The sequence below is a fragment of the Etheostoma cragini genome, chromosome 11 (genome assembly GCF_013103735.1).
Source record: "Etheostoma cragini isolate CJK2018 chromosome 11, CSU_Ecrag_1.0, whole genome shotgun sequence".
NCBI classification, from domain to species: domain Eukaryota; kingdom Metazoa; phylum Chordata; class Actinopteri; order Perciformes; family Percidae; genus Etheostoma; species Etheostoma cragini.
In genome coordinates, this window is record NC_048417.1 from 20,904,765 (window position 1) to 20,931,372 (window position 26,608).

The window sequence follows — 26,608 nt, forward strand, 5'->3', positions numbered from 1 at the left end:
TTAGCAAGAAGAGTGGTAAATCTGAAAAATACATATTGGATTGTATAAATTCGACAACTGGCTAGTGTAGACTTCACCAGAAAACAGGAAATAAACAGAGGTATGGATTAACACAACTGTCATGTTTTTCGCTCACATCTACTTCAGTCAGAGTGTTCACTCGGAAGGAACCACTGCACATTGGTAGGCACTTGTAATGCTATTTCGAAAATGTTTAGAGGCTAAAAACACGTGTAAAACTTGCTCTGTTTGAGCCTGTTGGGTGCCAACTCTAGAAGGAGGATAACGCGGTGTAGGCAGCACCGATTCTTTTCATTTTTCTTACTACTGACAGCACTCCAAATTTCCAAATTTATTTCCAAATTTATTATTATTATTATTATTATTATTATTATTATTATTAAATTTATTATCCAAATTTCCAAACAACAGAGATACGTGTTGAAATTGAACGGAATTCTCCTTTAAATAAAGAAACCTTAAAAAAGTAATAATAATAAATAAACATCAAGTTTGATATAATGAGAAAACTCAACGGTGGCTTACAAAATAAAAGTAGGCATGACAATTCATAAATAAAAAAATTAAAACAATACACAAAACGAGTTTAGAATGAATGTTAAATTGAAGTAGATTTAAAAAAAAAAAAATGATTCAGAATGTTTGAAACACCTTAAAGAATGCCCAGTGAGGCTGCCTCTCTGATACATGGAAGTTCCATTACCTGGAGGCAAACCCAATAAAAGCAGCATTTCTCATTTCTTTGTGGTAATTTTAGGGACATTTAGAAGGCATGCTGCAGAGGACCTTGGGGTATGTGAGTAGACATAAAATGATAGACAATGTGTGATGCACAGAGGAACCAACCCATTTAGTACCTCAAAGCTGTGAGGAGGGCATGGAAATCAATTCTAAAAGATACAGGGAGCCAGTGGAACAGAAGAGCAATCCCGAGCAATCATGGAAAACAGGTGCTACGTGTAGTCTCTAATGTGTTACTTACAGTAGGGACTGAATAACATCAGACAAATAACTGGAATGTCCTTTAACTCATGGACAGTGACTTTAAGAATTCAAAACTGCTCAGGTCGGCACATACAGTAATTAACATGGAAGGCTTGCCGTGCTGTCTTGCTGTGGCTCTGTGAGGACGGAGCTCCGACAACCTCCAATGATAACGAGCTACAGCTGGAGAGCGGCGGGAAGCCGACTTAATCTGCACAAGTCAAGCCAAGGGAGAGATGGGCTGCCCTTTGACCCCAAGACCAGGCTGCACTGAAAAACTGTGGGTGTCAGCAAGGAGCCCAGCTCCCCATACAGGTGCACCTCCACATGGCATACAAATGATAGGATTTCTGGGATTAGGATGGTGCTGATGCTGTACGTGCGCTTTCTGCAGCTACAATGAGATCCATGTTGGAATTCTGGAACTGAGCACCCCTGATCAAATAAACTGCATGGGACCAGTGAAAAATAGTATGTGTCTTACAGTGAAACAGAAGACTGAATATGCACTGTCAGAACTGAAAATTCAAGACAAATATGTTTTCTAATTTTTCTTTAAGCAGTAGATTCCTGTCCATTTTCTAAAGCAGTTTTCTTCATGTGTTCCTATCTGTCAAAAATAATTAGTATATAAAATTCCTTTCCGGGGGACCAGGACGATTATGCGCATCGCATGGTGTGGAATCTTGATTAACACACAGTAACACACACCAGTGAATCCACCATACTTATTTTTTCATTTGCATATCATCTAGGCTTAACTCATCTTGTCGTTGTAGAGGATTTTAAAACACAGAGTAAATCCTTTTGAGTCATAAACATAGACGGTACATAGTATTCACTAAACTAAAACAGGACTTACAGGTAGCATGCATTTTACCTAATGGGCAAACCATACCATCAATCAATCAAATCAAACTCTCCTCCAAAAAGCTTTTTCAAAAATCAAGAGAAAAGGAATGTCAATAGAAGGCATTCCTATAGCAAGGTAAAAACTTAATCTGATAGTAAGAAAGCCAGGGAGACAGAGCAAGACTAAAATAACAATGAAAATGGAGTGCCAAACCAGAGCATACTCTACAAACACTGATCCTCTGCGTGTTGCTATCTAACACCTCCCTGATTTTTTCCTTTTACACTCCATTGCTCCTGACTCTGACTGACTCTCTCAGGCTAGCTTCTTCAGAAACAGTTGTGCCCATATCCCACCAATTAGAGGCAGGAAGAGGCTTTACAAATATGAATATCTTATACAGACATACTGTACATGTAGCCAGCATCCTGCATTTCCAGCTCCCTTGTGGACTTCCATACACACATCAAAATGGGCACTTGTGCGTGTGTGAGACTCATGTGTGATTATGACAAATCCACTGAAAAACCAGCCTAATATGCGTTGTATCTGAGGTAACTCAGAGGGAGCAAGCTTAAATAGAAACTCTAAGGTAAAAGCATATTTACCATAAGCCATATTGCTTTCCAATGGCCAACTAGCATGCAGAGACGCTGTCAACCACATCCACACACTTCACGTCATTGGAAAACCAGCGGCTATTTTGATTAGCTCCATATGCTTATAGTAGTTAACACAAGCTGTTGATCAAAGTACAGTTTATAAACTAGAAATTCACAGAGAAGCAATGTAGTTTAGCTTCCAAAATGTACAGTATCTTGGCCTCATGGGGGCTGGGCATGACACGGGTACCAGCTGGTGCACAGCAGCAAGATGCTTCTATTGTTAGTGTGTTTGGAGGCGGTCATTACTGTGCTACAACCATGAGTATGAAAGAGGTGTATCACTATAATTACTGAACCAGGGTCTCTAAAATCAGAAAAAGGTGATGGATTTCCAACATGCTCCAAGCTTTGTGTCTGTGCTTGTGTTCTCACAAGCACAGCAAGCCCAGCTCTTCTTTTCCTCACTGGAAATACGAGGGCAGTGAAGGCTTTGAGATACTGAAACTGGTTCACGTTATGGCACAGCTGCCGCATGCGATGCATTTATTTACTTTATTTTTTTTCTCTGTGTGATGACACAGGGAACTGTTAAGAACCATAGCTTGAATAAGTCCTGTGCAACCGTCAATGACACGCTGTAAATGTTTCAGTTTTCACTGTGAGCACGGTGGAGATGTGTTTGGACTCCACAGAAACAAATATTCTGTAACGGAAAATCCTACAGGGGCCTTTTCTACTGAGGGATGTTGGGGTGAAAACAGTGAATACAAATGAAGGTCTCGACAGTTGAAGCTGTCTGAAGCCATCACCAGCTCTTCACCACATTACACAGCTAAAAGAGAGGAGGGCTGAGTCAGAGGACAAGGAATCCTTTAAACTCCTTCATTGTAACTCAATCACATCCTACCACACAAGTCTATTGTTATGCATAGGGGGAAAAAATCCTCTTCTTGAGTGTTTTTTTTTTTTTTTTTCACAAAACAAAAGATGCATGATGATAAATGAGCGTTGTTAGACTTTCGGAGATGGTGTACTACACAGGCTGCAGAACACTCACCCCATGAGAGGATCCAGAGCTATTCCTTTAGGATTCATCAGGTCTAGTTGTAGGATGGTAACACACGTGTCCCCAGTGTGGTCACAGACAAATATCTTGTCAGTGACACGGTCTACAAAATAGAAGTTTCCCGTCAACCAGTCAATGGCCATGTGCTCCACATCTGCAACGGCAAACAAGGGTTGGATTTGTATGTAAAACAGTAAAATAACAATAAAGAATAAACTTTCAACACATTCCATGACTACCCCAGAAACGGATGTTCCATCTTTTAGTTCCTAGCCCAGCTACAGGAAAAGTGGGTCCTACTCTTCCCATAATGCAACTCATTAGCAGGTTTTGTAAGACCCTTGTGTCCACACTCTTCCCCATGGCCCTAGTTAAAAAAAAAAAAAAAGGTTTCTTTTGGGGAAATAGGTCTAGACTCCAAGCCAAGATGAGATACTGTAAGCTTGATGACATCATCAGTTCTTTTTTAAAAGCTTTAAAAGCTCTAGAGAGCCACAGAAGACATCACACAAAAGCCTCTGAAGGCTATGCAGTAGTCAATATCAGGCGTACACTTACTTGTGAACAATTTGTGCATTGCTAAGAATTCTGATTGGCTGTTTGGTTTCCATTATAGTTTTGCAACGGACAGTATTACCTGACACCTAAGTATGGACTGATAAAAATTGTACAAAAGAAGACAAAAAAAAAAAACTGAAGAAGAAGAGTAGGCCTAATAGTCTGGCTGTCAGCAGACCGAGCTCAATCTTTTATGATTGAACATTATAGGGCTAAATCAAATCGCCAGCAGATCAGGCTGGGTTTACCCAGTCTATAGGCTTACAGCATTGGACGTGACAATGGCTGGTAGAAAACGGTCCGTCGAGGCTGATGCAGCAAAATGCATAAAAGCTCACGGAGTTAATTTTCACATTAGCAAAAGGTACTGGTAAGTGCCAGGAGCAGGTATTGCATAGTGAGCTATCAACATGGGTGTGCATCATGATTATGATCATAATTATCATGCCAATTAGTGGTGTCAAAATTAACGTGTTAAATAATTTCTGTAAGGTTTGTTTGAAACATAAACTGCGTTACAAATTATACTGCACAATATTTAATGTAATATTAATGTTCAGGTACAGCCAGTAGCCTACTTTATCTGTGAAAGTCTTCTCAGTGATACTCTGTTCTAGGGCTGAACAACATTGTGTTTTAGCAATGACATTGCGATGTGCGCATGCGTGACAGTTACGCTAAAACCTTCTTTTTCTGCTCGATAGAAAAGGAAACTTCCACCGTTGTCCTTTTACATGATTATTACCGGCCGACCCTTCCCCTTTAAGACAGGTAGCCATGTGGGCAGCGTGTGTATGTGACGTTAGTCCGACGGGGGTTGTTGTTAAGGGAAGTGAAGCTCGCCGTGTGTAGAAAAGTAGGCAGTAGCTGCTGCTGACCAGTGATGCGCATAGTTTCGATGGGTAGTCAGTGAAGCTACAGCAGTCAGTGTTTTGTGTTCGCTGAAAATACGAACTAAATCACCTGATTAATGTAACATAATCACAACGTCTCCCGTCCACTTCCCCCGCAGAAAGCTGCTACCAGCCAGGGTAAAGCTAATATAGCTAGCTTAACAAAACAAGCAGAAAGCTGCTACCAGCCAGGGTAAAGCTAACATAGTTAGCCTAAAGATCAAAGGGGTCCGTCTCGACCAACTAACGTTATGGTTCGGAGCCGTGACATTGGAAACGTAACACTAATCTAGCCTACTATAGAAGTCTGTGTCTGATCCAACGTCATTTCCACTGATTAAATTGTTCTTGGATACACAGAGTTTGATGTTAGTGCACTTCTCATGCAGGTCTGATCAATTTATTAAACGAGCTGGTCACGCTAGTTGACTACAACCTGAAATTTAGAGGAAGCAACATGCAGTCACTGTCATTCAAGTTAGCCTGGATTGATAATATTTAAATACAATGGTGTCATGCTAGTCAACCAGCGTATTTCTACCTAATTTCCCTCTCCAAAATCACTTCAGAAAAGTAACGTTAGTCACAAAGCTTAGCTTACTTGCTTTTGTGTTTTTAAAGTATTAAAGTTCAACAAAGAATGGTCCACATTAGAAGAGATTGTTTTTAATTTTTTTCGTCTCTGAAGATGCACTCCTACAAAATCACCGCAGTTGTCAAGAATGATTTATTATTTCCAAATAGGGCTATTTATGTCATCTTTTCAAAATTACTTTTTCTTCTTTCATATTATATTATATATCGCAGGGAAAAGAAATATCGCAATGTACGATTTTTCCAATATTGTGCGGCCCTATTCTGTACGGTTTCATAATTACACTTTATGTAATTTGGGGTTTCTGTAGCCAGTGACATTTCATTATTTGTATTTTATTATAAATGTTATAGCTTTTTGTTTTTGATTTTATTTGAAGGAATTATCATCATTGGTTTTGAGATGTTACTTACCTTGTCTGATAAGCTACAGTATCATGGCTACAGTATTGTGACATAGTATCAGGACATCTTGGCTAGTGTCTGTTGTGCGCGGCTAGGGGAAAATGGCCGGGTGATGGGCCTATTTGGGAGAAAGTCCAAGACATTTTTTTTAGCCCCAGTCCGTCCCTGCTGACACCTCTGCTGCAGGTCTAACTGAATACACCTTTTTAAATTACAGGTAATGACAGCATTAGGTTAGGTTTTTGACTCAAATAGCCAGTGAAAACAATACAGATTTAATAATCTGGGCCAATACAACTAAAAAGAGGGAATCAGAACACTTTTGAAGTAGCAAAGCTGGCGTAGACCGCAGGATGGAAGGACAGCCATAGGGGAAAGGTGAGTGGCACAAACTGCTGAGGCTAACCTGCCTGTAACCGCACAAATAATGAAGAGATATAGAGAGAGAGCTCACAGGTAAGAGTGTGAGAGGGCATATAAAAGACAGAGAAAAGAAAGAAAATAAGGGGTGAGCATGCGTTGGTGTGACAGAGCTGTGGGTCATGTATATCGTCCTGTAGGTGGGTGTTCACAATTTGAGAGTAGATCATCACACACGTTCATCAGAAAAGTAAGAAAATAAAAAGCAAAACTGTAAGAAAAGGGAACGAGGAACAGATGAAAACATACGTTGCAAACTTTGTTGTGTTCTTATTTCCTGTTCCCGTGTGAATCCACGCAGATTCCTCGTTTCAGCACAGCGGAGTTGCCCAGAGGACTCTGTAGACAGAGCCCAGCATACACTTTCCTGGTTGTGCTGGAAATCTAATGCCAGTGTTCCATTTACACTCAGAGACCTTAGGGGCTGGAGGCCTGTTCCATTTAGATGGGTGATGACAATACGATCTGAACCACCAATGAGAAGCATTGGTCGGCTGTCACCAGGATCTGGAGTGAAAGGGAAAATACGGAAAGTATTATTTTCACAACAAGGAAAGAAAAGATAACATGTAATTTCCAAAAAAGGTTTGAATGACAATACTGAAAATACTGTCAATAGGAATAAATACACAAACAGAGAAATGGAAAATAGAGACTAAGACCGACAGCAATCATGCCTTAGTGAAAATACAATCAGATGTAGAAAGCCTCACAGAAAAATAAAATAGATTTTCAGAGCTGATTGATTTAAAGAAAAACAAAAAAACTGAGAAACAGTCAAGTCAAGGCAGGGCAGTCCTAGGTGATAAAACTGAGATAAGCTGCTTTACGGGCTTAACTGAGCGTGAACATTCTTTGACATCAGGTTCACCCCCTAAAATGGGCCCTTATTTATCCTGATCTTCCACACAAGTTCAAGTCAAGGGCTATTCTCTTAATATAGGCAATAAATCAGAAAATCTGCTCACGTAACTGCTAGGCCTTATCCCTGTGAATCAACTTTTCACAGTCAGACATTTTTCTCTCACACTAGGCGGTAGATGGGGTTTTGGCCAGGCTCCCTGATGGAGGTCTGCCCCAACTCTTAATCAAGCATGAAAAATGTTAGCTTATGTATAAATAATGGTGGAGCTTTTTTATATCAACCATCATAAAATACACTTCTAAATAAAACAAAATTATTATAATATAATTAAAGACAAATACTATAAGTGTGTCTTTGTGTAGTGCATGTTTGGCTCACAAGTTCAAAGTTACACAGACTGAACAGATATTAAGTAATCCTTTTTCCAAGTGAAAACTTATGTCAGACATTGGGTTATAGACGTGTGTCTGTGTTTGACAGCAGCTGGCAGGCTGATCCCTGGCTACCAGCTACAAAATAAACTCGCACTGTGTGTCTTTTAAGCAGTCATACTGAAGAGCAAGAACCACACCAGCATCTAAAGTACCAAGGTAACATTTGCAGGTATATTATTTAAAGAGCTCATATTATGCTTTTTGGCTTTTACCCTTTCCTTTATTGAGTTATATATATTTTTTGTGTGCATGTTATAGGTTTACAAAGTGAAAAAGCCCAAAGTCCACACCAATAAGGCTCTATTGTAGACCAGCCTTTTACTATCGTGACAAACAAGTGTCACTTTGTAGCACATGTTATAATGGTCGCCTAGCTGCTAGCTTGGCACGCCCTTATACTCTGCTTCTGACTGGCTAATAGTCCTTACCGAGGTACTGCACATGTGCGATGCCCAACAAAGATGGTACAGAAGTTCGATGTCTCACTCAGTGGCCAAAACAGAGCGCTCAACACACATGGTGAAAAGAGGAGCTGCAGCAATATCCAGTACGAAAAAAATATGGTGTTTGAAAATTAAGATATAACCTCTAAATACATTTATGAAATGGGCATACTATGAGCACTTTAATGTGTTGCTGCTGGTTAGCAACCAGGTTATTAGCCATAGTGGGCAAAGTAATGTTAGCAGTGCATGTATGCATTATTAAATATTTTCAGTAACTTTTTTACCATGCAAATATGGTTTAAATTGGAGTGACAGGATAAGCTCTATGGAACACTGAATGTCCATTTACAATGACAGGTAACTAGCAATATTCCAAACAAATATATGTACAGATAGAGGTATCCTGTGTTGTCCAAAACTATAAAAAAAAAGTCTATAAGCCCCACTGTTGCACTAGTGGTTAACCTGGAACGTTTTATGTTATTTTAAATCAATCCTACGTAGCCCTAGCCTGGCTCCACCCTGCTACGTTCTTATGCTCAATTTTTTATTTCCATCTAGTACTATGTCTGGGTTCATGGTATAGTGTTGGGTTTTCTTCAGCCAGCAAACAGAGGGAGTGGCTGAGAACAGTGACATTGAGGCCTAGAGTTATAGTTCTGGAAAGGGAGCGGGGAAAAATGCACACAAAGCCATTCAATGCGTTGGGGCAACTCCGGCAAATATCCAGAAGCTAAAGCCTGAGCAACAACAACCTTTGGCCATGATGTTGTGACCCTCCTCCCCACAGGGTTCGGGAAAAGTTCGATTTTCCAGCTTGCCCCGTTAGCGGTGAAGGAGTTGGCTGAGGCTAACACAAGCAATGCTAATGCTAAATATTAGCTCTTCCCTATTATTAGGTCACAACCAAACGTTATGCAGAGTTGCTCCAGGCAGACACAATAACTTTAAACGTTAACAGATTAACCACCAGTGGTTAGACTATCTGTACAAATGAAATGTACGAGAGTCTGGTAGGACCAGGCTAACGCACACCATTGCTTTAAAGAGTAACATATTTACAACATATTTACAAGACAGAACTTAGATGATTTAGGTTTTTAGTAGGAACAAACGGGGATATTATAGGGAAGTTGGAAAGTATCAAGAGACCAGTTGTAAGTCTTTTATTTTTATAAACTGGTAGCTTTGCTTGTTGTAAAAAAGAATACATTTTGACAAAAATGTTTTATTATAATGATACAATGAGCAGTGATGAGTCTGTAATGTAGAAATGTAATTCCTGAGATTATTGTAAATCCAACAAAGGAATTTTTGCAACATGCAATAACCCCACACTGCCATAATCCAGGGTTTGGTACTGGCATGAGTCAGTAAAGTCCATTAACAAGCAGACATGAACACCATCACGGTGTTGTAGAGTCAGATTTATGCTAGGAATACGAAGAACAAAAATGATTATACCTTCCACTTTAATCTTAGCCAAATGAGAAGAGATCGAATCAAGATTAAAAACCCCAAAAGAACATTTGTGGTGCAGAGTTTTAACTTCAATCTTACACTCGACACGTTAATGTTTCTCATTCCCTGCTGCTCCTCATCTTCTAGGCTCAGAGAGCCTTATCTGAAATTTATATTCATGAGCTTTTACAGCTAACGGTAACCCCATAGTTATCCCTGTACCACTATCGCTCTCTGCTAAATTAATATTAATGCATGTGAGCATTGGGTTCAGTTAAGTTTATGGGTAATCATATTCAGTTTATTCCTGGTAGGACACCAGTCACATTGATTAAAAGCTGCAACAGTGGTGTTCTCCCCAGCTACTGAAGGTGTGTTGGGCCTCCAGCTATTTTCAACCCATATATGCCATAGTGACAACACCCTTAAAAAAATCTGCTTCACTTTACGGTTCAATGCATGACACAAAAATATACTGCACAAGGTTAAGCTTGTTTACTTGTGAACAAGGGACCACCAAAACACAATACTTCTTTTGGTTGTTTTATTTCTAAGTAGGCTGTTTTACTCATTGGGACAGATTTGTTACCAGCATCAGGCATTAACATAAATCAGGGTGACGCCGGGCATTGTCTCCGTACAAAATACTCCAGACTACTCGCACTTAAAATCTCATGCTCATTAATTTTTATCATTATCCTGATACCACGTCTACCCATTCCCATGTGGGTGATGGATGTGGTCACTACTAAACCACATTAATCTTGCCCTACAAAAGCCAGTGAGCACCAAGGCGACAATAAGCTAGAATTTCACTCTGGTTGAACAAAACCGCCCTGTTTATTATTAGAAATGAAACATACATACTATGCAGATTATGTTGTTTCCCAATGCAAGTGTGCTGCTCACCTTGTTTGGCTTTGCAAGATATCCTGTCAGGCTGCAGGATGTATCCTTCTGTGCAGCTGCATCTGTATGACCCGTAGGTGTTGGTGCAGGTTTGGCTGCATGCGCCATACATGGCACATTCATCATGATCTTGAAGAAAAAGGAAAAGAGTCATTTGTAACAAATTACGTGTGCTAAAACATGACCCAAATACATAAAGTATACTTAATGTGGCCTCACTCTAGTACCTCAGGCATAATTACTTTTATAACCAACGAGCCAGTTTTGGAGCTGCTGTATTCTGTAAACCTTCATGTCTTCCCCAAAACAGGATCAAATTCAGGAAGCAGGGCTACTTTGTTAAAGCCCTTCCTCCAGCATAATTATGCAATGCTGTGCCATGTTGTTGATACAAGGTATGTGCAGAGTCCAAGGAAGACACTGCAACTCTAGAGGCACCTTTGACAGCAGCGGTGTTATGCACTGTACACGAGGCCCTGCCTGCAGATAGTTGGTTCTCATATGCCTAGCACCTTGTGCTTATTCCTCGCAAGAAAGTCTGGCTGAGGGTAACGGGAGGAATTGGTGTGGGATAGGGAAAGGAAACGTCGGAAAGGCTCCGTAGCAGGAGGCCTCCACCAGAGCAGCTGAATCCTACCTCTGCAGCTTGTCCCGTCCTCGCCGACCTCAAAGCCATCAGCGCAGAAACAGAAGGTGCCGTTTCTTGTCATGATGCAGCCGTATCGGCACCGGAGCTCGTGGCAGGCTGACAGGAGCTCTGCAGGGAAAAAAGAGAGAGAGAGAGAGAGAGTGAGTGGGAGAATGAGAATTGGAGAAAAAGGAATATGAAGGGGTAACTGGAATGGGAAATTACTTATTGAATTTGGAAAATTACTTTTTATGTTTTTTTCTTCAAGGCTCTTTCAGTCACAACTGATTTATTTAGCACAAAAAAAATCCAAGTTTCAATCTGTTCTAAGACAAGAGTTTCTATGAATCACCCAACGGAAAGGGAAATTGTGTTTGTTCTGCTGTCACAGGACATAGACAGGTAAAAAAGATTTAAAAAAAGTTTTAATAACAATAAATTGTGAATTTATTTGTATTTATAGTGTCTCCCAGGACTGCTGATGAGTACAATTATTATTAACATTTTAGCGAGCCTTGCCTTCTAAATTCATTATTTGACACCTTGATTGACTGATAATAGTCCTCTGGAAGTGGCAACATTGTCAATTCTCATGTGCTTCCTGAATGCTGTAATTGTTGATGATGTTCTGTATAGCACTAACCTTTATACAGAAAGAAATAAAGAATGTCAAATTATTGCATGATGAAAGTTTAGCAAAATATATACAGGGAAAGTGAAGGTTCAACCCTCAAGACAAAGCAATTGCAGAACGATTGATGTGCCACGCCCGATCATCAATTACTGTCAGCGTACAGCACAAAAGAGAAAAAGCTTCCATTGATTGTCCTTGGTCTTTCCTGTTCTAACAATTTCAAGACATTATGAAATGCTGCAGCAGGGAACCAAATCATTTCTTGACAGGGTGTATTCACATTGAACAGCTTAGTCGGAACTGAGCGACAATCACAGCTTCCGTTATTATTACTTTCTGGATAAAAATGGGGTCTTTGATTTAGATTTCTAAGAGTTGGATTTATGTGATGTCAGTGGATCAGACACTTAATACTTACTGATTTATCAGAAGTCCAGATTTCATTACAGTGTCTAACTTTCCTGCTAGCTCACTGACACATTGAGATAAATGAGGCTGATGTATTGTTTGGAGAGCAATGTATTAGTGCTTGTTACAAAACATTAGCAATAAAAATGTTGTGAGTAATTTTGACTAATAAGCCAGAGGAATGGGACATTTATACACACTACACTTCTTCACTGAAGCCAAATTGTATTTAATACAATCTCAAATAGTTAGTGAAAAATACTGTTATTGATATCATAATATGCAGGCTGTAAAACAATGGCCCTGTTACCTTTCCCAGCTTCAGAAAGGGCTAAGATGGAACTACAGGGGTGTGTATTTGGATTTCATATAGCCCTCAGAGGAGTATTGACTGATGGGGGTTGAGTGGAAAATGAGGGAATTTTCATTGTGGGGCAAACTATTTTCCAGGGTGATAAGAAAGCAAGCAAACACTCAAGTATTAAAATGGTAAATGCCCAGTAGCCTTTGGTCTTCAGTGATCACAGAGAGCCTGTTTGGATATTTATTAAAACTTCTTACTGGCTCAGAGAGGTGAAATGATTCTGGAGTAGCAAAGAGCTGAGAGGCACGGTATTGCTTTTCTGTGTTTAAAGGATAGGTTGTTGGCATTAATCATCTGATGGTAAATCTTTACTCCCTTTTCTACCCACTAGAAAAGTGGTACTGTCAGGCACACGTAGAGTCTTGCTGCACTACAAATGTGCAAGCATTTATCCAAAGTTGCCAAGTGACGTTGGACACCCCGGGTTGTAGAGACACACAGACTCTGCACTAGACAAAGCAGGACACACAATCACAATTCCAACTATTAGAGCCAAATGGCTATCAACATACTGACACATTTTAATCTCTAAATATATAGATCTTAGAAAACTGAAAAAAAAACACATACACACACGTACAGTTTATATAAATATATAGCACTGATTCCGGTATGGTATGGGGCTGAGTTACGATCTGGCGCATCTGATCACAAAAGTCGCATTAACAGGTCCAGTGCAAGCACGGCATGAGTTGCTTGTTAAATCCCATGTTTTCTGATATAGGCAGCCCACGAAAAACTGACTGGGTTGTCTTACTTCACAGTTTGTTGGATGGTAGGCACTCCAGATATTCAAATGCGTCAAGCACCAGCATTAAAATGAAGGGATATGTCCCTTTTTACTTTTGGAGAAAAGCTAACATCTTTACTTGAGAGAGAGATTTTTCAAACCACCAAAAGAGTCAGAAAGGTAAGCAAGATCCTTAGAATTCCAAAATGTATATACATGAGCCAGCAGGAAACTCTTCTTACATGTAAAAGCTCATGTTGGGGAGTTTACTGCACTCATTTTACCATTGTGGACATAACGCTGTGTTCAAATACAACTCATTTGCATTGGCTATTGAGTTTGGCATGAAATGCTGCCAGACTATGTTTTTATTAAAGTAAAGAAAAAAAAAATGTTTGGATGGGAGAACATAAACATCTAAGTGGATCACATCTGTTGAGTCATATTGCAAAGACAATTCATGCGTTTCAGAAAGCAGGTTTAGTGAAAACTCTGAGCTTGTTAACCCTGAGATGAGGGGATCTCCGGGTTTCTGGTTTCAGAAAGGGAGGTTGATCAAACTTGAGAGAGAGGGGTAACTCCAGCCCGTTTCAGAAAGAAAGGTAACTTAACTTCAGAGTCAGTTACTATGGTAACTGAGCCTGTGAACCTAACCTGGTCGGAAAGCAGGTTTTCTTCTCATTCTCCTCCCTCTGACACAGCGATCTTTCCTATTTCCTCCTTCATTCCTTCATTCAATCAATCTGTATCAGGCATATTTTAGTGCAGTTTGTTATCTGCATGGTATCATTTTTCTTCCCAGTCTATCAGTTATGCAACCTACATAACCGTATCCGTCTTCATATTACTAACGTCACCCATCGCGGACATGCTCTTACATTCCAGCAGATTCTTTGTGTCTCATTACTTTTTTAGCAAATGGCAGTTTTTTTTGCAACATTGGTTATGCGGATCATTTTAGTAAAGCCACTGTGTGCAGAGCTGTAATAAGAATGTGACTCGCTCTGAAACGTTTTTTAAACGGTTTTACAGTGTTTCCTGGACACAAACCAGTAAGAGCCATTAAAAAGGAGTTCCACAGTATTGCAGGTGAAAGATGTAAACCCTTTGAATTGAAAGATTATGCATTATGATTCTGTTAATGATGGTGCTGCAGCCTTAGAATGGGATTAATAGTAGTAACCTAGGACCCGCATGATTGCACCTAAATGAAATAGATTATAGGTCCAATACATTTCAAAAGTAATATTAGACTGATTAAATTTGATTTTAATACACTATAGTAGAACTCACACATTAACTTTAGCAGCAATTTTATCCCACACAAATTCTCTCTCTTTTGCGGTGTTGCTTTTTTAACGAAATACATGTTCAAATTTCCGCAACCTGTTTGTTTGTGGTTATTACCATGGTGAGTTGTAGTATATATGGCTCCATTCGTGCTGCGTTTTTACAGTGGTGGTGCACGTGCTTAACTCTCCGTGAACCTACTCTGAGTTGAGTGAACCAACTCAAATCAGCTGTTGTGGAACCATAAACTCAGAGATCCCATCTCAGATGATTTCATCTCAGAGTTCAGGGTTAGACTCAGAGTTCGTTAAACCTCCTTCCTGAAACGAGCCCCTAATCTAACTCTGTTAAAAGTCTATGGCTAATAGGGTATTCTGATGTCTAAGTCAACTCGGTGTCTACATCTGTACTGCCTGGCAGCTCTCATTATGTTTGTCTGCACACCATTAGCACACCTTTCTGTAGGCCTACTTTAATTTGAAAAGATGTGAAAAAGTTAAGAAAACAACTTCATTTTACATTTACATCTGACAAAAAAATAATCCATCAGATGTGCAGAATAAAGTAGCATGCACAAAAACCTAAATGTGAAGAGACTGTCACTTCCTCAATTTCAGAATGCAATTTCAGCTCAATTTAACAAAAGACCATTCCAGTTTTAGCCTCTGAAAATGAATAAAACAGTCAGATGGTTAGCACTGTAACAACATTTCCTAATGTGGCCAGCAATGACATAATGTGATGCTGATTATGATATAGTGTAAAGCCATTGTATCTATCTCGCTTTCCTCAGCTCTAATTTACTCATGTTGATAAACTAAATTAGAAACATGTAGAAAAAAAGCATTTTCCTATTTAAATGGATGTCTTCCATATCAGAATACAAACTGCTATTCAGCCTATGCTTGCTCATAAAACAGAGTAAACAGGGTCTGAAATAGAAGCATGATTATATTTACTTGTAAGGATGGCCATAATGTTGTAGTTTTAGTTACGGTTGTGATTAAATGTGTTCAAAGTTTATACCCTAATTCACTCTTAAGCTACTCTCTAGCTGCAGCCAACAATGAGAGTAGCCCACAAATCATGTTATTAAGGCCCATCTACAGTCTGAAAGTGGTTAAATTGCATCCTTTTGCAACAGGAAAACTACACACTACAGGCCATTATGTGTCAGCCAAATGTCACATAGGTGCACATATTACGCAGCCTTCAAGCCACATTTTCAGTGAGTATGAGCCGCTAGCTGGGAAAGCAAAGATTCATGTCAAACTAATTCAGAGAACAAGGATGTGTGTTTATGTTTTTGTGGGTAAGATGGACTGTGATTTTGCTGGACATATTTATGTGGACTATAAAGCTCTACAACGAAAATGACAAACACTGAATACAATCAGCCATCATGACGGCAATGGCTGGGGAAAAGGCACAGGTTGAAAGTTATCAAAATTACACACACCAACTGTACAAGGGGCCACACATTGGTAGGATGTGTCTGCTTGGATAGATATATTGTCATTGAGTGTTATCTTTCTGAAACATAGCATTTGCATTTGAATAGCTTAGTATACACACACTTCATTTGCCCCTTCTAACGGCTATACACTTTAAAAATAGCCTACCCTGTGTTCATCGAAAGAAAAACAATGGCATTTTATCATGAGTGGTCAAAATTAATAATAACGAGTCAATGCAAATTCCTTTTAACGGCACTAATTTTCTTTTGGCGAGATCAACGCTCCGTAGTTTGGGAAATCAGTAAGATATGCTGCAGTAACCTATTCTGGCTATCACCAGACCAAGCCAAGCTCAATAGATCTGACAATGAGCATTGGTCTGGGGAGTCTGCTCTGTATTTTCTCTGCATATGAGGTGTGACCAACAGGCATAGTTCAAATGACTCTGTAAGCAATTGGAAAGTCCTTCAACCAATTAGAACAGCGATCCGGGTGACGCAGAAGCAACAGCGGCATCAACGGGTTGCTGTGCTATGTTTAATGTAAACAAGTAGCTCCTTGGTGACTTCTCTATCGTCATCTTGTTAAACCCACCTATAGCGTAGCAGGTGGCTAAGCCTAACCCTAACCCAGTCTAGCAGTAACCAGGGCTTAGAGTGAAATCTGTGACCTGTAATATGCATGGCAACTTTCTCTGTAGTTGGGGTTAGGGTTAAGGGTTTGGTTCAGGTTTAAGTAGAAGGACAAAGATTTTGACTGGTCACAGATTTCGGTGCAACACCTGCACCTTTGAATAGGTACATTAGTCCAGTGTTTTCCCTATTTCCTCTTTGTAGTCCACAACAAGTGTCTGTGGTGAGTTCACATGCCTGTAAAAATAAGAGGACAGTCGTGGATTATCTGGTAAAGTCAGTAGAACAGGTGAAGACCACGTTGCCGGTAATCTACCGGTTACAAACAAAAACAGTGGAAAGTGATGCAATTAATCGCAATTGACAGCCCTACCTTGTCTTAAAAAATGATTGCTAACTGGCTGCCTCTCATACAAAATGTATTCTGAAACTATAGCTTCTCTGCTAACTAAGAAATAAATTATTGCTCCAGTTAGAGCCAAAGACTGTACTTGTATTTCTGGTTACATCCCTGCTCTACATAACCCCTTTTGACATGTCTATGTTAATAAAAAGATATTTAACAAACACAACAGCAATATTTAAAAAAATGTGTCAGAGGTACTCTCTGTTTACTCACTCTCAAGCTTGTATGTGGACCCCACATGATCTTTCCATTATTTGTTATTGCATGATGAAGCAACTACCATGGTTGCCTGATGTGAGGCAGTATTCAAAATGAATACATGACGAGCTGAAGATATTCAAAGCTAATCCTTATCTGCTCAAAGACGCCAGATGATCAGCTTTCCCTTTTGGCAAACACACTGAGTGCTGCAGGGATTGTATATCTGCCGCTGAGCCTGCTTGATGCTTTTCACATATCTAGAGTTATGCAGTGCTACCAAAGTCAATAGTGAAATACATGTAGAAGCCGTGATATTACGGTCTGCAAACATACTGCATGTAGAAGAAATATGATTTAGGTACTTAGCAAAAGCTTTTTATCTACTGTGATCTATACACGTTCTAACTTTCCATTAAATAATGGAATTAATGAAAACATCTCTTACATGCCATCTCCTGTAACTGAAGAACAATACAGCTGTTAAAGATGCACTGACACGGAAAGAGTACACGCAAATGTTGAGTTGTAACCACAAAGAAGATGTGAGAAACACCATACTTAATTTGTTCTAGTGTCTTCTTCAAAAAGTATAATGACTGCACCTTAAAAGAACTGACTGCTGTTCAGAGCACATGCAGAAATATCCATGAGTTTTTGCGCAAACAGATATAATGCAGTAAACAATATGAGCCTAGGCATCCAATATGCTTTCACAATACAGAAATTGGGATTTGTAAAAAATAAATAAAAAAAATCACTGATTTGAATCATTGATGTCTGCGGTCAAATGTTAGTTACTCTGAAACACAGAGACATATGCATTCACAACAGCAAGCCCACTCTAATTTTCAGTCTACTGCAATCTAATTTGCTCTAATCAAGTACATTAACAGAATGATTCTAGCAATGCACACAGTTCATTTCATCATGTCATTATGCCTGGTAAAAAAAAGTGTGGTTAAGACATGTGAAGCCAGGACAAGATTATGATGCTTTGTCATAGGTTTGTAATGGTATTATATTTTATGAAAAAGTTATGATTTCCTTAAATTCTACGACCTGGAATTTGCAATGTCCTTATGTTTCCTATGGTATGCTGAAATTAACAGGAACCATGCATTTTGTTTATAATAAAGAGGGGGGCTAGGCCATATTGCACACATACTGTTTAATGGCATAATGTAGAGAATGTAAAAATTGTATCATATACAATGATATAATAAGAACTTGTAGGAAATCTGAGTTTGGTCACGCCAATGTCTCAGCAGATGTTGATATAACTGGACCTAAAGGGATAGTCTATTAGGAATCAGGGTTGATGTTAGCAAGCTAGGCTTCCACACTCTGACAGGAAGCTACTGTAGGTAGCCTACACTTTCCAATTGGAATACCAACCAAACTATAAATGGGTCCTCCTATATGTTGAATGTTGTAAAGGAAATCCCTAAAAGCCCATATCCATTGATGGCTTATAAAAAAGCAAGAAAACACATCTTGTATCTACCCGTATAGACTGTAAAGATCTATGATGCGCTCTAGTCAGTAGTAAACCACAGAAGTCGACAACAACACTGGCTCTCACATGTCGGTCAACATGGGGGATCCCGTCGCACAAACCTGGATCTAAGGGCGTTTTCTAATCTGCAATTTGCGTTGTTCAGATTCAGTGACTAATTTGATACAATGTATGAATTTGTCTCTTGATCCTTTAGTGTTCACATGGCAACCTTCAAAAGCGGTTCAAAAGTTGTTAATGTCACGGTTGAGCAAGCTGTTCTCTCATTGGTTGGCGATCTCTGCCCTCTTGTTTTGCCCCGCATCAGAGTTTGGTTGCACATATGCCCAAATAAACCAGACCTGGTGGTGAAATGCTCCTGGTTTTGTTGGGCTAGGAGTGAATACACCCTTAGATGCTATTTTCACAATCTAAAATGTTTTGGCTTCTTTAGAAAAATGGAGAAAGAAAATAGGCACTAGAGTAGCAGTAACATTGTCACTAAAGTTGAATATTACATGATTCCTCTACACAAAAGTAAGGACAGTTCATAATTTTCAGTTCAATTTATACCATTGAAAAAAACTGCACTGCATTTCTGCATATTCGGGACATTTCACTCCCCAGCAACCCACACACAAAAATCCACACATCTATCTAGCAGCCACATGAGTAGACGTTGCTCAGACCTTCCACATTCAACCACACAGATGGTATAAATGGTGAGTGTGGCACTGCTTTGCCAATACAAACAAGAAGCCTCACCACAACATGGCTAGCAGTCAGATTGCCCCATCTGTCCTAATTCTGGCTCCACTTTAGGAAGGGCCATGGCCTTTGTAAACAGCCAGTTTTCCCCCAAAACTCTGCTCACAGTCAAGGTCTGTAATTAATGTGGGACCAAATTAAGATGCAAACCCCACACAGAAGGTACACCCATAGCTGGCTCAAGGACCTTTAAGGAGTGGATTTCCCATATATAAATTAGGAGCTTAACCCATTCTGTCAGTGTGTAGCTGTGGTTGGTATCCTCTGGGTGGCCAGTGGCAAGATTGATTCCACAAATATGAAATTGGATCATAAATTCCCTGGCATTAAAACATTCAACAGTTTCCAGACGTGTGTACAGGGAATTTGTATAAGATGGGCGCTGATTGCAGTGACACAATTTATTGACAAGGCTTTAGGAAGTTATCTGAGAAGCTTAAGTGTGTCAGCTTTGATGTGACAAGGAGCTGTCCGGATGGTCTAGAAGGTATAATTTCCCCTTGAAATTGAGATACATACCCGTATACATGTAATTTTCAAGAAATGTAATCCTGCAGCTCAAACTAGGGCTCAAATGTGACAGTAAATGTTGTTAATCCCTCAAAACACAATCGCTGAGGGATTTGAGAACTGGTGCACAGCCAGGCTTCTGACATGCCCTTAAATATTGGAAGAAACATTATGAGTGTGGGTGTCGAAATCCTCCAGTAAACAATGAAATTTTAATTCTAACCACTCCTGAGGAAGAAAATCCGCTGTAATAGGATTTGATGACACCAGATTGTTTCCTCATATTATGGATAGTAATGATATGAGTGACAATATCTTGCCAGACTGTGGAACAACAAAGTAAGATGTATGAAATATTGATTGCCAGTGTCTGCTGCTGCTTTTTATGCAGTTTGTAGTGGGGCCTGGCAGTTCCCAAACCAGTGTTACCAGGATAACAAGACCAGGAACGCAAACAGAAAAGAAGAATCTGACAGAGAATTCAAAATAAGATGTGTTTAATACTTTGACAAATCCCTTGGACATTACTTTTAATCCATCAGATGCATTTGTATCGGAAATAAAACACTATTGAAAATTACAACCTCATTTTGTCTGGTAAAGTGACTTCAGTGAGGTAGAATAACACACTATAAAGCACTGCACATTGTAGAGTACCACCCCAGAGAGGAGAGCGATCCATTTGACTTACTGTAAATGTTCCATCCATTAGAGGGGCAAAAATTTAATAAATATGCTAATATGTTACCATCTACAAGGCTGCTTGCCAGCACATTTTCAACCCACTGAGAAACACTACAAAAATTGTTGAACTCTATTCATGGCTAGTCATTTCGAAAAAAAGAGCATCACTTATCATAGGCTCCGTAACTCTGGAGAAAAATGTTTGTTTGTTTGAGTTGTAATGAAAAGTTAATCAAGTGAGATAATTGAATGCTGTTCAGAGACAGAGGGTGTGAGGGAAGTTGTGTGTTTGACATTGTTTAGTTTTTTTAGAGGCTTTATCCTTAGAAAATAAAGAACAATGTATACTAAGTGTCAGAATGTCAAAGTCTGAATCTATTATAAAAAAGATTAAGGGGCCGTTTGGTGTTTATAAAATGGACCACTAAAGCCAAGTAGAGGAGGGTCATGTCTTTTTATTCTTTGTTGAGGGCAGGCTCACCCAACGAGGGCACCACCCAACTTTTGTAGTCATTAAAACAGCAACATTTCAGGGTGGCTAGTTTGGTGCACATTTTCCATGTAGCTCTTAGTCTCGGCCCGCAATCGCTAGCGGATGGGTCTGACTCAACAAAAATCATCCCCATCCCCCAGCCCCATGATGTCCCACACCTGACCCTACCCCCACAACCACAGGTAGGCCTATTGTGACAACGAGCTCTTTAAGCTTTTGTGAATGTGCACAGATTCACAAAATGGATCACAACAAGTCGAGGACGAAAAAGCTGCTAGCTAGCTGGAAGCACAAAAACCTGTTTTACTCCAGACTCTGTCGAGTGAGGAAACATTAAAGACATTCGATTTTTTTATTTACGCACCAAAATTACGTTGAGTCCCGAGAGTGTTAAAGGAATTGCTGGTACCCTATGAAGACAAGCCATGTGGTGTCTTTGATATGGACTTTCCGTAATTTTCTGAGAGACAAACATTTAAAAAAGAATACTTCAGAGACTGCATACTGAATCCCGAATATGTGAGTAAATCTACAGGAATGGCCATGTGATGTGTATGATGAGAAAGCAGAGGTTAAGTCATGTATGTTGTGATTGAAAAAAACAGAAGGCATCACTGAATTGTTGGGGAGGGTCAGGCCATTTTCCCTAATCTTTGTGGAGGGTCACAAAAACATGTATTACTGGCGAAGGGAAGGTCAAATCTATTTTGACTAAAGATCCAAAAATTCCTCTGGTAGCCTCTTAAATAAAAAATGAACAGTCCCTAAGGTGTGTGTTTGCCAAAGAAGACAAACCAGGGGACAAGGTTTTCTCCCTTCCATGGCTGTAATGAGATTTGCTTTTCTGCTACTTTCCAGCCAGTGTAATCTGAACTATGATTCAAATCCACTAATAGCTTAAATGGCTGTGTTCTCCGCAGCAATGCCGTTGTCATTGCTGAATAAAGTCCAGATTACCCTTACGTGGCAGAAACAGATCCGTATATTTTGGAATCAAATACGTTAGAGAGCCTGTCAAAGCAGAGTGCTGGGAGAGGCAGCAACACCTAATCACTGTAATATTGCAGCATTCAGTGGAATATTTCTGCTGAGTGCTGATTTTCTATTGGAGTGAGATAAACTGAAACAGGTTGACTTTAAAAGTCCAATCATATATTTAATCACAACACACTTTCCTCGCTAGGAAGCAATCTTCGACATTGTTTGTTCTTTCAACTTTCCTTTCTGAATCGCAAACCTTGTTATTCAGTTTACAAGTCATTTTTTGGTAGATCAGAGCCAAGATGTATCCTGCGTAACACACCTAATTCTCAATAAGAAAACATGGGAATGCAGGCTTAATCTTTAATGCTTTCAGTGTCAGGATGCACCTAAAGAAACATTAGAATCACTACCACTGGATTTAAATTAACAATTATGGATCAATTGCACATTTTCTTTTTCAGGCTAACCTGAGCTTTTTAAAAGTGAAAGTAAATCTAATGTGTAAAGGTATAGTACTTCAACTAATCAGCACACTCTACAAGGTGTAACTCAAACTATGGCGCGGAACATAAACAACAAGAACAAGATGCTGAACTTCAGACCAATATTGCAATTGGTATTTATATTGCGTTGATTTCCTACAAATTTAATTTAAAAACAGGTCTGTATTTGTGGTCTACATGAGTAAACAATAAGCACCATCACCAACCTACCTTGAATAGAATCCAATAAAATAATGCATTTTTTTTGTTGTTCACGTATTGGGGCTCTGTTTTTTTAAAGCAGTCGGTAAGAAAGGTCAACTTTGCCCAGCTTTCTAGAAAAATTTACCAATTTAGCCGACATTAATTTAGACATTATAGTGGTACTAGGCATACTAACATTTAATCATGACATTGAAACAGAATAATTGGCCAACCCTAACAAAGTGCTGGCAAACAATTTCTGCCAATATTTTGATATTGGACTGACAACCCCTTATGATAATGTTGACGGCGCTGCTATGTAGCGGCTTAAGCTATATCGATGATATTAGATTCACAGACTGAAATGACAAGTTGTTTCAACACACACAATTATGACACTCAAATTAGATCTTTTAATGTGATAAGCTTCAATGATGATATGATGTACTTAAAAGTTTAACAGAGATTCTGACAACACTTTACACTCTAAATGTTGAGCTATCTACCTCTCTGAAAGGATCACCTCGGTAATCTTATGTGATTTAGTTGAAGCTCTATTTACGTTAGAATCCACTAGAAGTCCCTGCAGACTGTGAGCAGTGTTACAGTAAAGCAGGGATTTCTGAGTTTCACTTGTTGCATGTTTTGAAATAACTTGCAGCAGCTAAGGTGCTATGTGCTAGTCTGTTCATGTATGACTGCAAACAGATGGTCCAATTCAACAGCATGAGTCAGTGAACTTTATGAGAAGCATTTACATCGGTTATGTAACAAAACACTCACCACTCTGTTGGTGACATGAAAAGTAAAAACACTAAGCCCAATCCTTATTTTCTTTCAAACATCACAAATGACACATATTGGCTTTTCTTTCAGAAAACCATCTTTGCTAATTGTAAATTATCCCAGCATGCACATAGCAAATTAACCTGACAACAGCCAAGAGTTTCTTTTTTGTTGTTTGGCCAAATTTAAGATTAGCCAATTAGCCACAGCTGAGTCAATTTGCTTAGACTGCTGTCATTATAGTGGGTGAAGTGAACACTGGCTTAAGGAGTAGCATGTTCTTATGAAAGTGGAAGCTGTGGTTTAAGAACATTTTAGGACCCTAGTTCATCCATGTACTATAGATGCTAGAATGTAGTTTCTGTAACCCTAACCCTGTCTTTTGACTTAACCTAAGCCTTCGTATAGTAAGCTAGCTGCTACCTTAGGTGTTGACCATTGAACAGTGTACCAGTTTTGCTAAGTCACTAGGGTTGAAGAAATACATTCATAGGACTGTGCTCCTAAAACTGCAGCTTTACTGGACACTTTACTCAACTTTTACTAAACTTTTGCTCCAAGTAAACCATATTGCTAACCGTTTCTTAACTTCATTGGGTTAAAGGGTCAACATCTAGATTATTATTTATTTACAATTAAAATAACCAGTATGTCATTGAAGCTTCTTACAATAGCAGTAGTGTACTACCCCAGTTCCGGAGTATGGGACACAAACTAAATGTGTAACTTGGATCACCTTGGCAACACAGAGTGAGGTAATAAAGTCTGCTGATGTTGATTGAACAATAGCAATAGGTTCCAGTCTGACTTAAACAGAGGGACTGATTCTGGTTCAAATCCTCAAATTTTAACAATTGAATAAGCACACAGAGGGAAATACAGTTTATTTATGTGTGAGTAGATATTAGATTGTTGATACTGAACATTGATTCATGTTTCCCTGAGAGAACTCACTTGAAAGCTTAAGCACAAAGAGAGAAGCGTGAGATCAGGAAGCAACAAACTTCCCCACTGGGGGAAAACCTCAGAAACAGAGCCTACAGGGGGATGAAATGGAACAGTGAGCACAAGCAATAGCTGTGGCAGCTACGGTTGTATTGTGAGCAGCGAAGCTGCTCTTTCATTGGCAATGAGGGACTGACATGCATGAGAGCTTTAATAGAACCGTGTATTAGAGTAGGGCTGTGGATGTGGCTACAGTGTATCCTGCGTGATTTTCACAGCGTGACTTGAGCTGTCTGAGCTAGCTTCACAGGCCTCACTCTTTTAAGCTGGAAGGTAAACAAAGAATAATTTTGTATCTGTTGTTTTCTGTGTAAGAATTGTTTCTGCCCCACATCTCACCATCAACAAATGATGCCCACTGATTCTCCAGTAAATGTAAACTTTTCATGAGCCATTACTATATGAGGCAATTGGTGATGAATGTGATGGTTCAGGCTGAGCTCATTCAAGGATTGAAATACCTGAGTACTTATTAACATTTTGAAATGTCACTAAAAAGGTGAAAGACTTTATGAACTGCTTGCCATTCTCATGTTAGCAGTCATATTTTACATGCTCCCCCAATTCGGTGTTATTGAATTAAACATTCATTCAGAACCAGTTAAGGAAGGAAATAATTAACTGGATTAATTTAGATAGAGACTGAATACAGAGAACAACCTAGCGGTATTAACTGTCATACAAAACATATAACTACTGTATATGCTGATTGATTAAGGCTTTGTGCAATTTTGTCAACAAAAACTAAGGCAGTTCAAGACTTTTTCCAATTAAAGTACTATTTTTGCACTAACAATATGCTGGGAAAAATAATCACAGCAGAACAGTGTTTTCCCTCAAGTAAAAATAAATATATAAATAAAGACATTTCTTTATATATTTTACTTATCTGTATTCCAATGAGACTGACATGTGGTCTCACTCTAGAGAATGCACGCAGCAAATGGGATAACATTTGGAAATTTTATTTCTGGTATTTCTTACTTAGTTTAATATAGTAACATGCATTTCTGATGTTACCTAAGTGTAATTATTGGTTGTTGTGCTACAATTTACATGCAACTCCCTTTTATTTGCATGTTTTCCTACTTATTCACCATGTGCACTGAGAAGGGCAAACAGATACCCCTGCAAGGTCATGACAACAATAGTATAGCCCTGCTTATGCCAGTATTCACACTGCCATGACAACTGAGCCCAGACTTTGATGTTCTTTATCAGCAGTAGGCTATCTGACTCATAAAACATAATGCTGATGATCTTTCTGGGCATTTCCACAAAAACGGCTACATTCCCCTTCGCAATGACACAATATTCACAGAAAAGTACCAATTAAATTACATTTATGTCAGTGAAGTGAATAGAGCCAATCTGTATAATATATGTGAAAATAGCATATTTGTGGTAGCGTCTTATTATAGTATAAGGGATGACGTAGAGCAAGCGGTCATTATTGGGAATAAGAACCTTGATAGTGTGATGCAAGACCTGAATCAGCCTGAAGGGGTTTAAATCACAATAATGACTATCTCGTTCTTCATTGCCCCGCTTATTACACAGCTTGTTACACAGCTTATTATTATTATTACTGTTATACACTAACGGTCTGTAGCACAGAAATGGCAGACCGCAAAATGCTGTGATTGACCATTCAGAATCAAGCATTCAAATATAGTTTCCTCTTCTACTGTGCCATGGTGTGGTATGCAAGCTGCACTGCCAACAACTGGTCTGGGTTTTAGAAACGGCATAGAAGATTTTGGGAACTGTTCTCCCAAGCTTGCACACAACGCACACACTGCTAGCCGTCTATACATGAAGGCTAGCAACGTCAGTAAGGGCCCAACTCATCTAGGTCACACAGTCTGTTCGTCTCCTTGCCATCGGGGAAGAGATAAGGATCCAACAAAGCCCGAACAAACAGACTGAAGAA

At 39.3% G+C, this 26,608-nt stretch overlaps 1 protein-coding gene across 1 annotated transcript in view; it reads right to left on the minus strand.

Annotated features, from left to right (window-relative positions):
- The window catches only part of lrp1bb (low density lipoprotein receptor-related protein 1Bb), a 196,640-nt gene that overhangs the window by 141,080 nt on the left and 28,952 nt on the right, over positions 1-26,608 (minus strand). The window contains exons 4-7 of the mRNA XM_034886078.1: positions 11,152-11,271; positions 10,515-10,643; positions 6,649-6,906; positions 3,521-3,683 (exon numbers count right to left, since the gene is read on the minus strand). Of these exons, the coding sequence (XP_034741969.1) occupies positions 3,521-3,683; positions 6,649-6,906; positions 10,515-10,643; positions 11,152-11,271 (670 nt within the window). The remainder of the gene's footprint in view (positions 1-3,520; positions 3,684-6,648; positions 6,907-10,514; positions 10,644-11,151; positions 11,272-26,608) is intronic.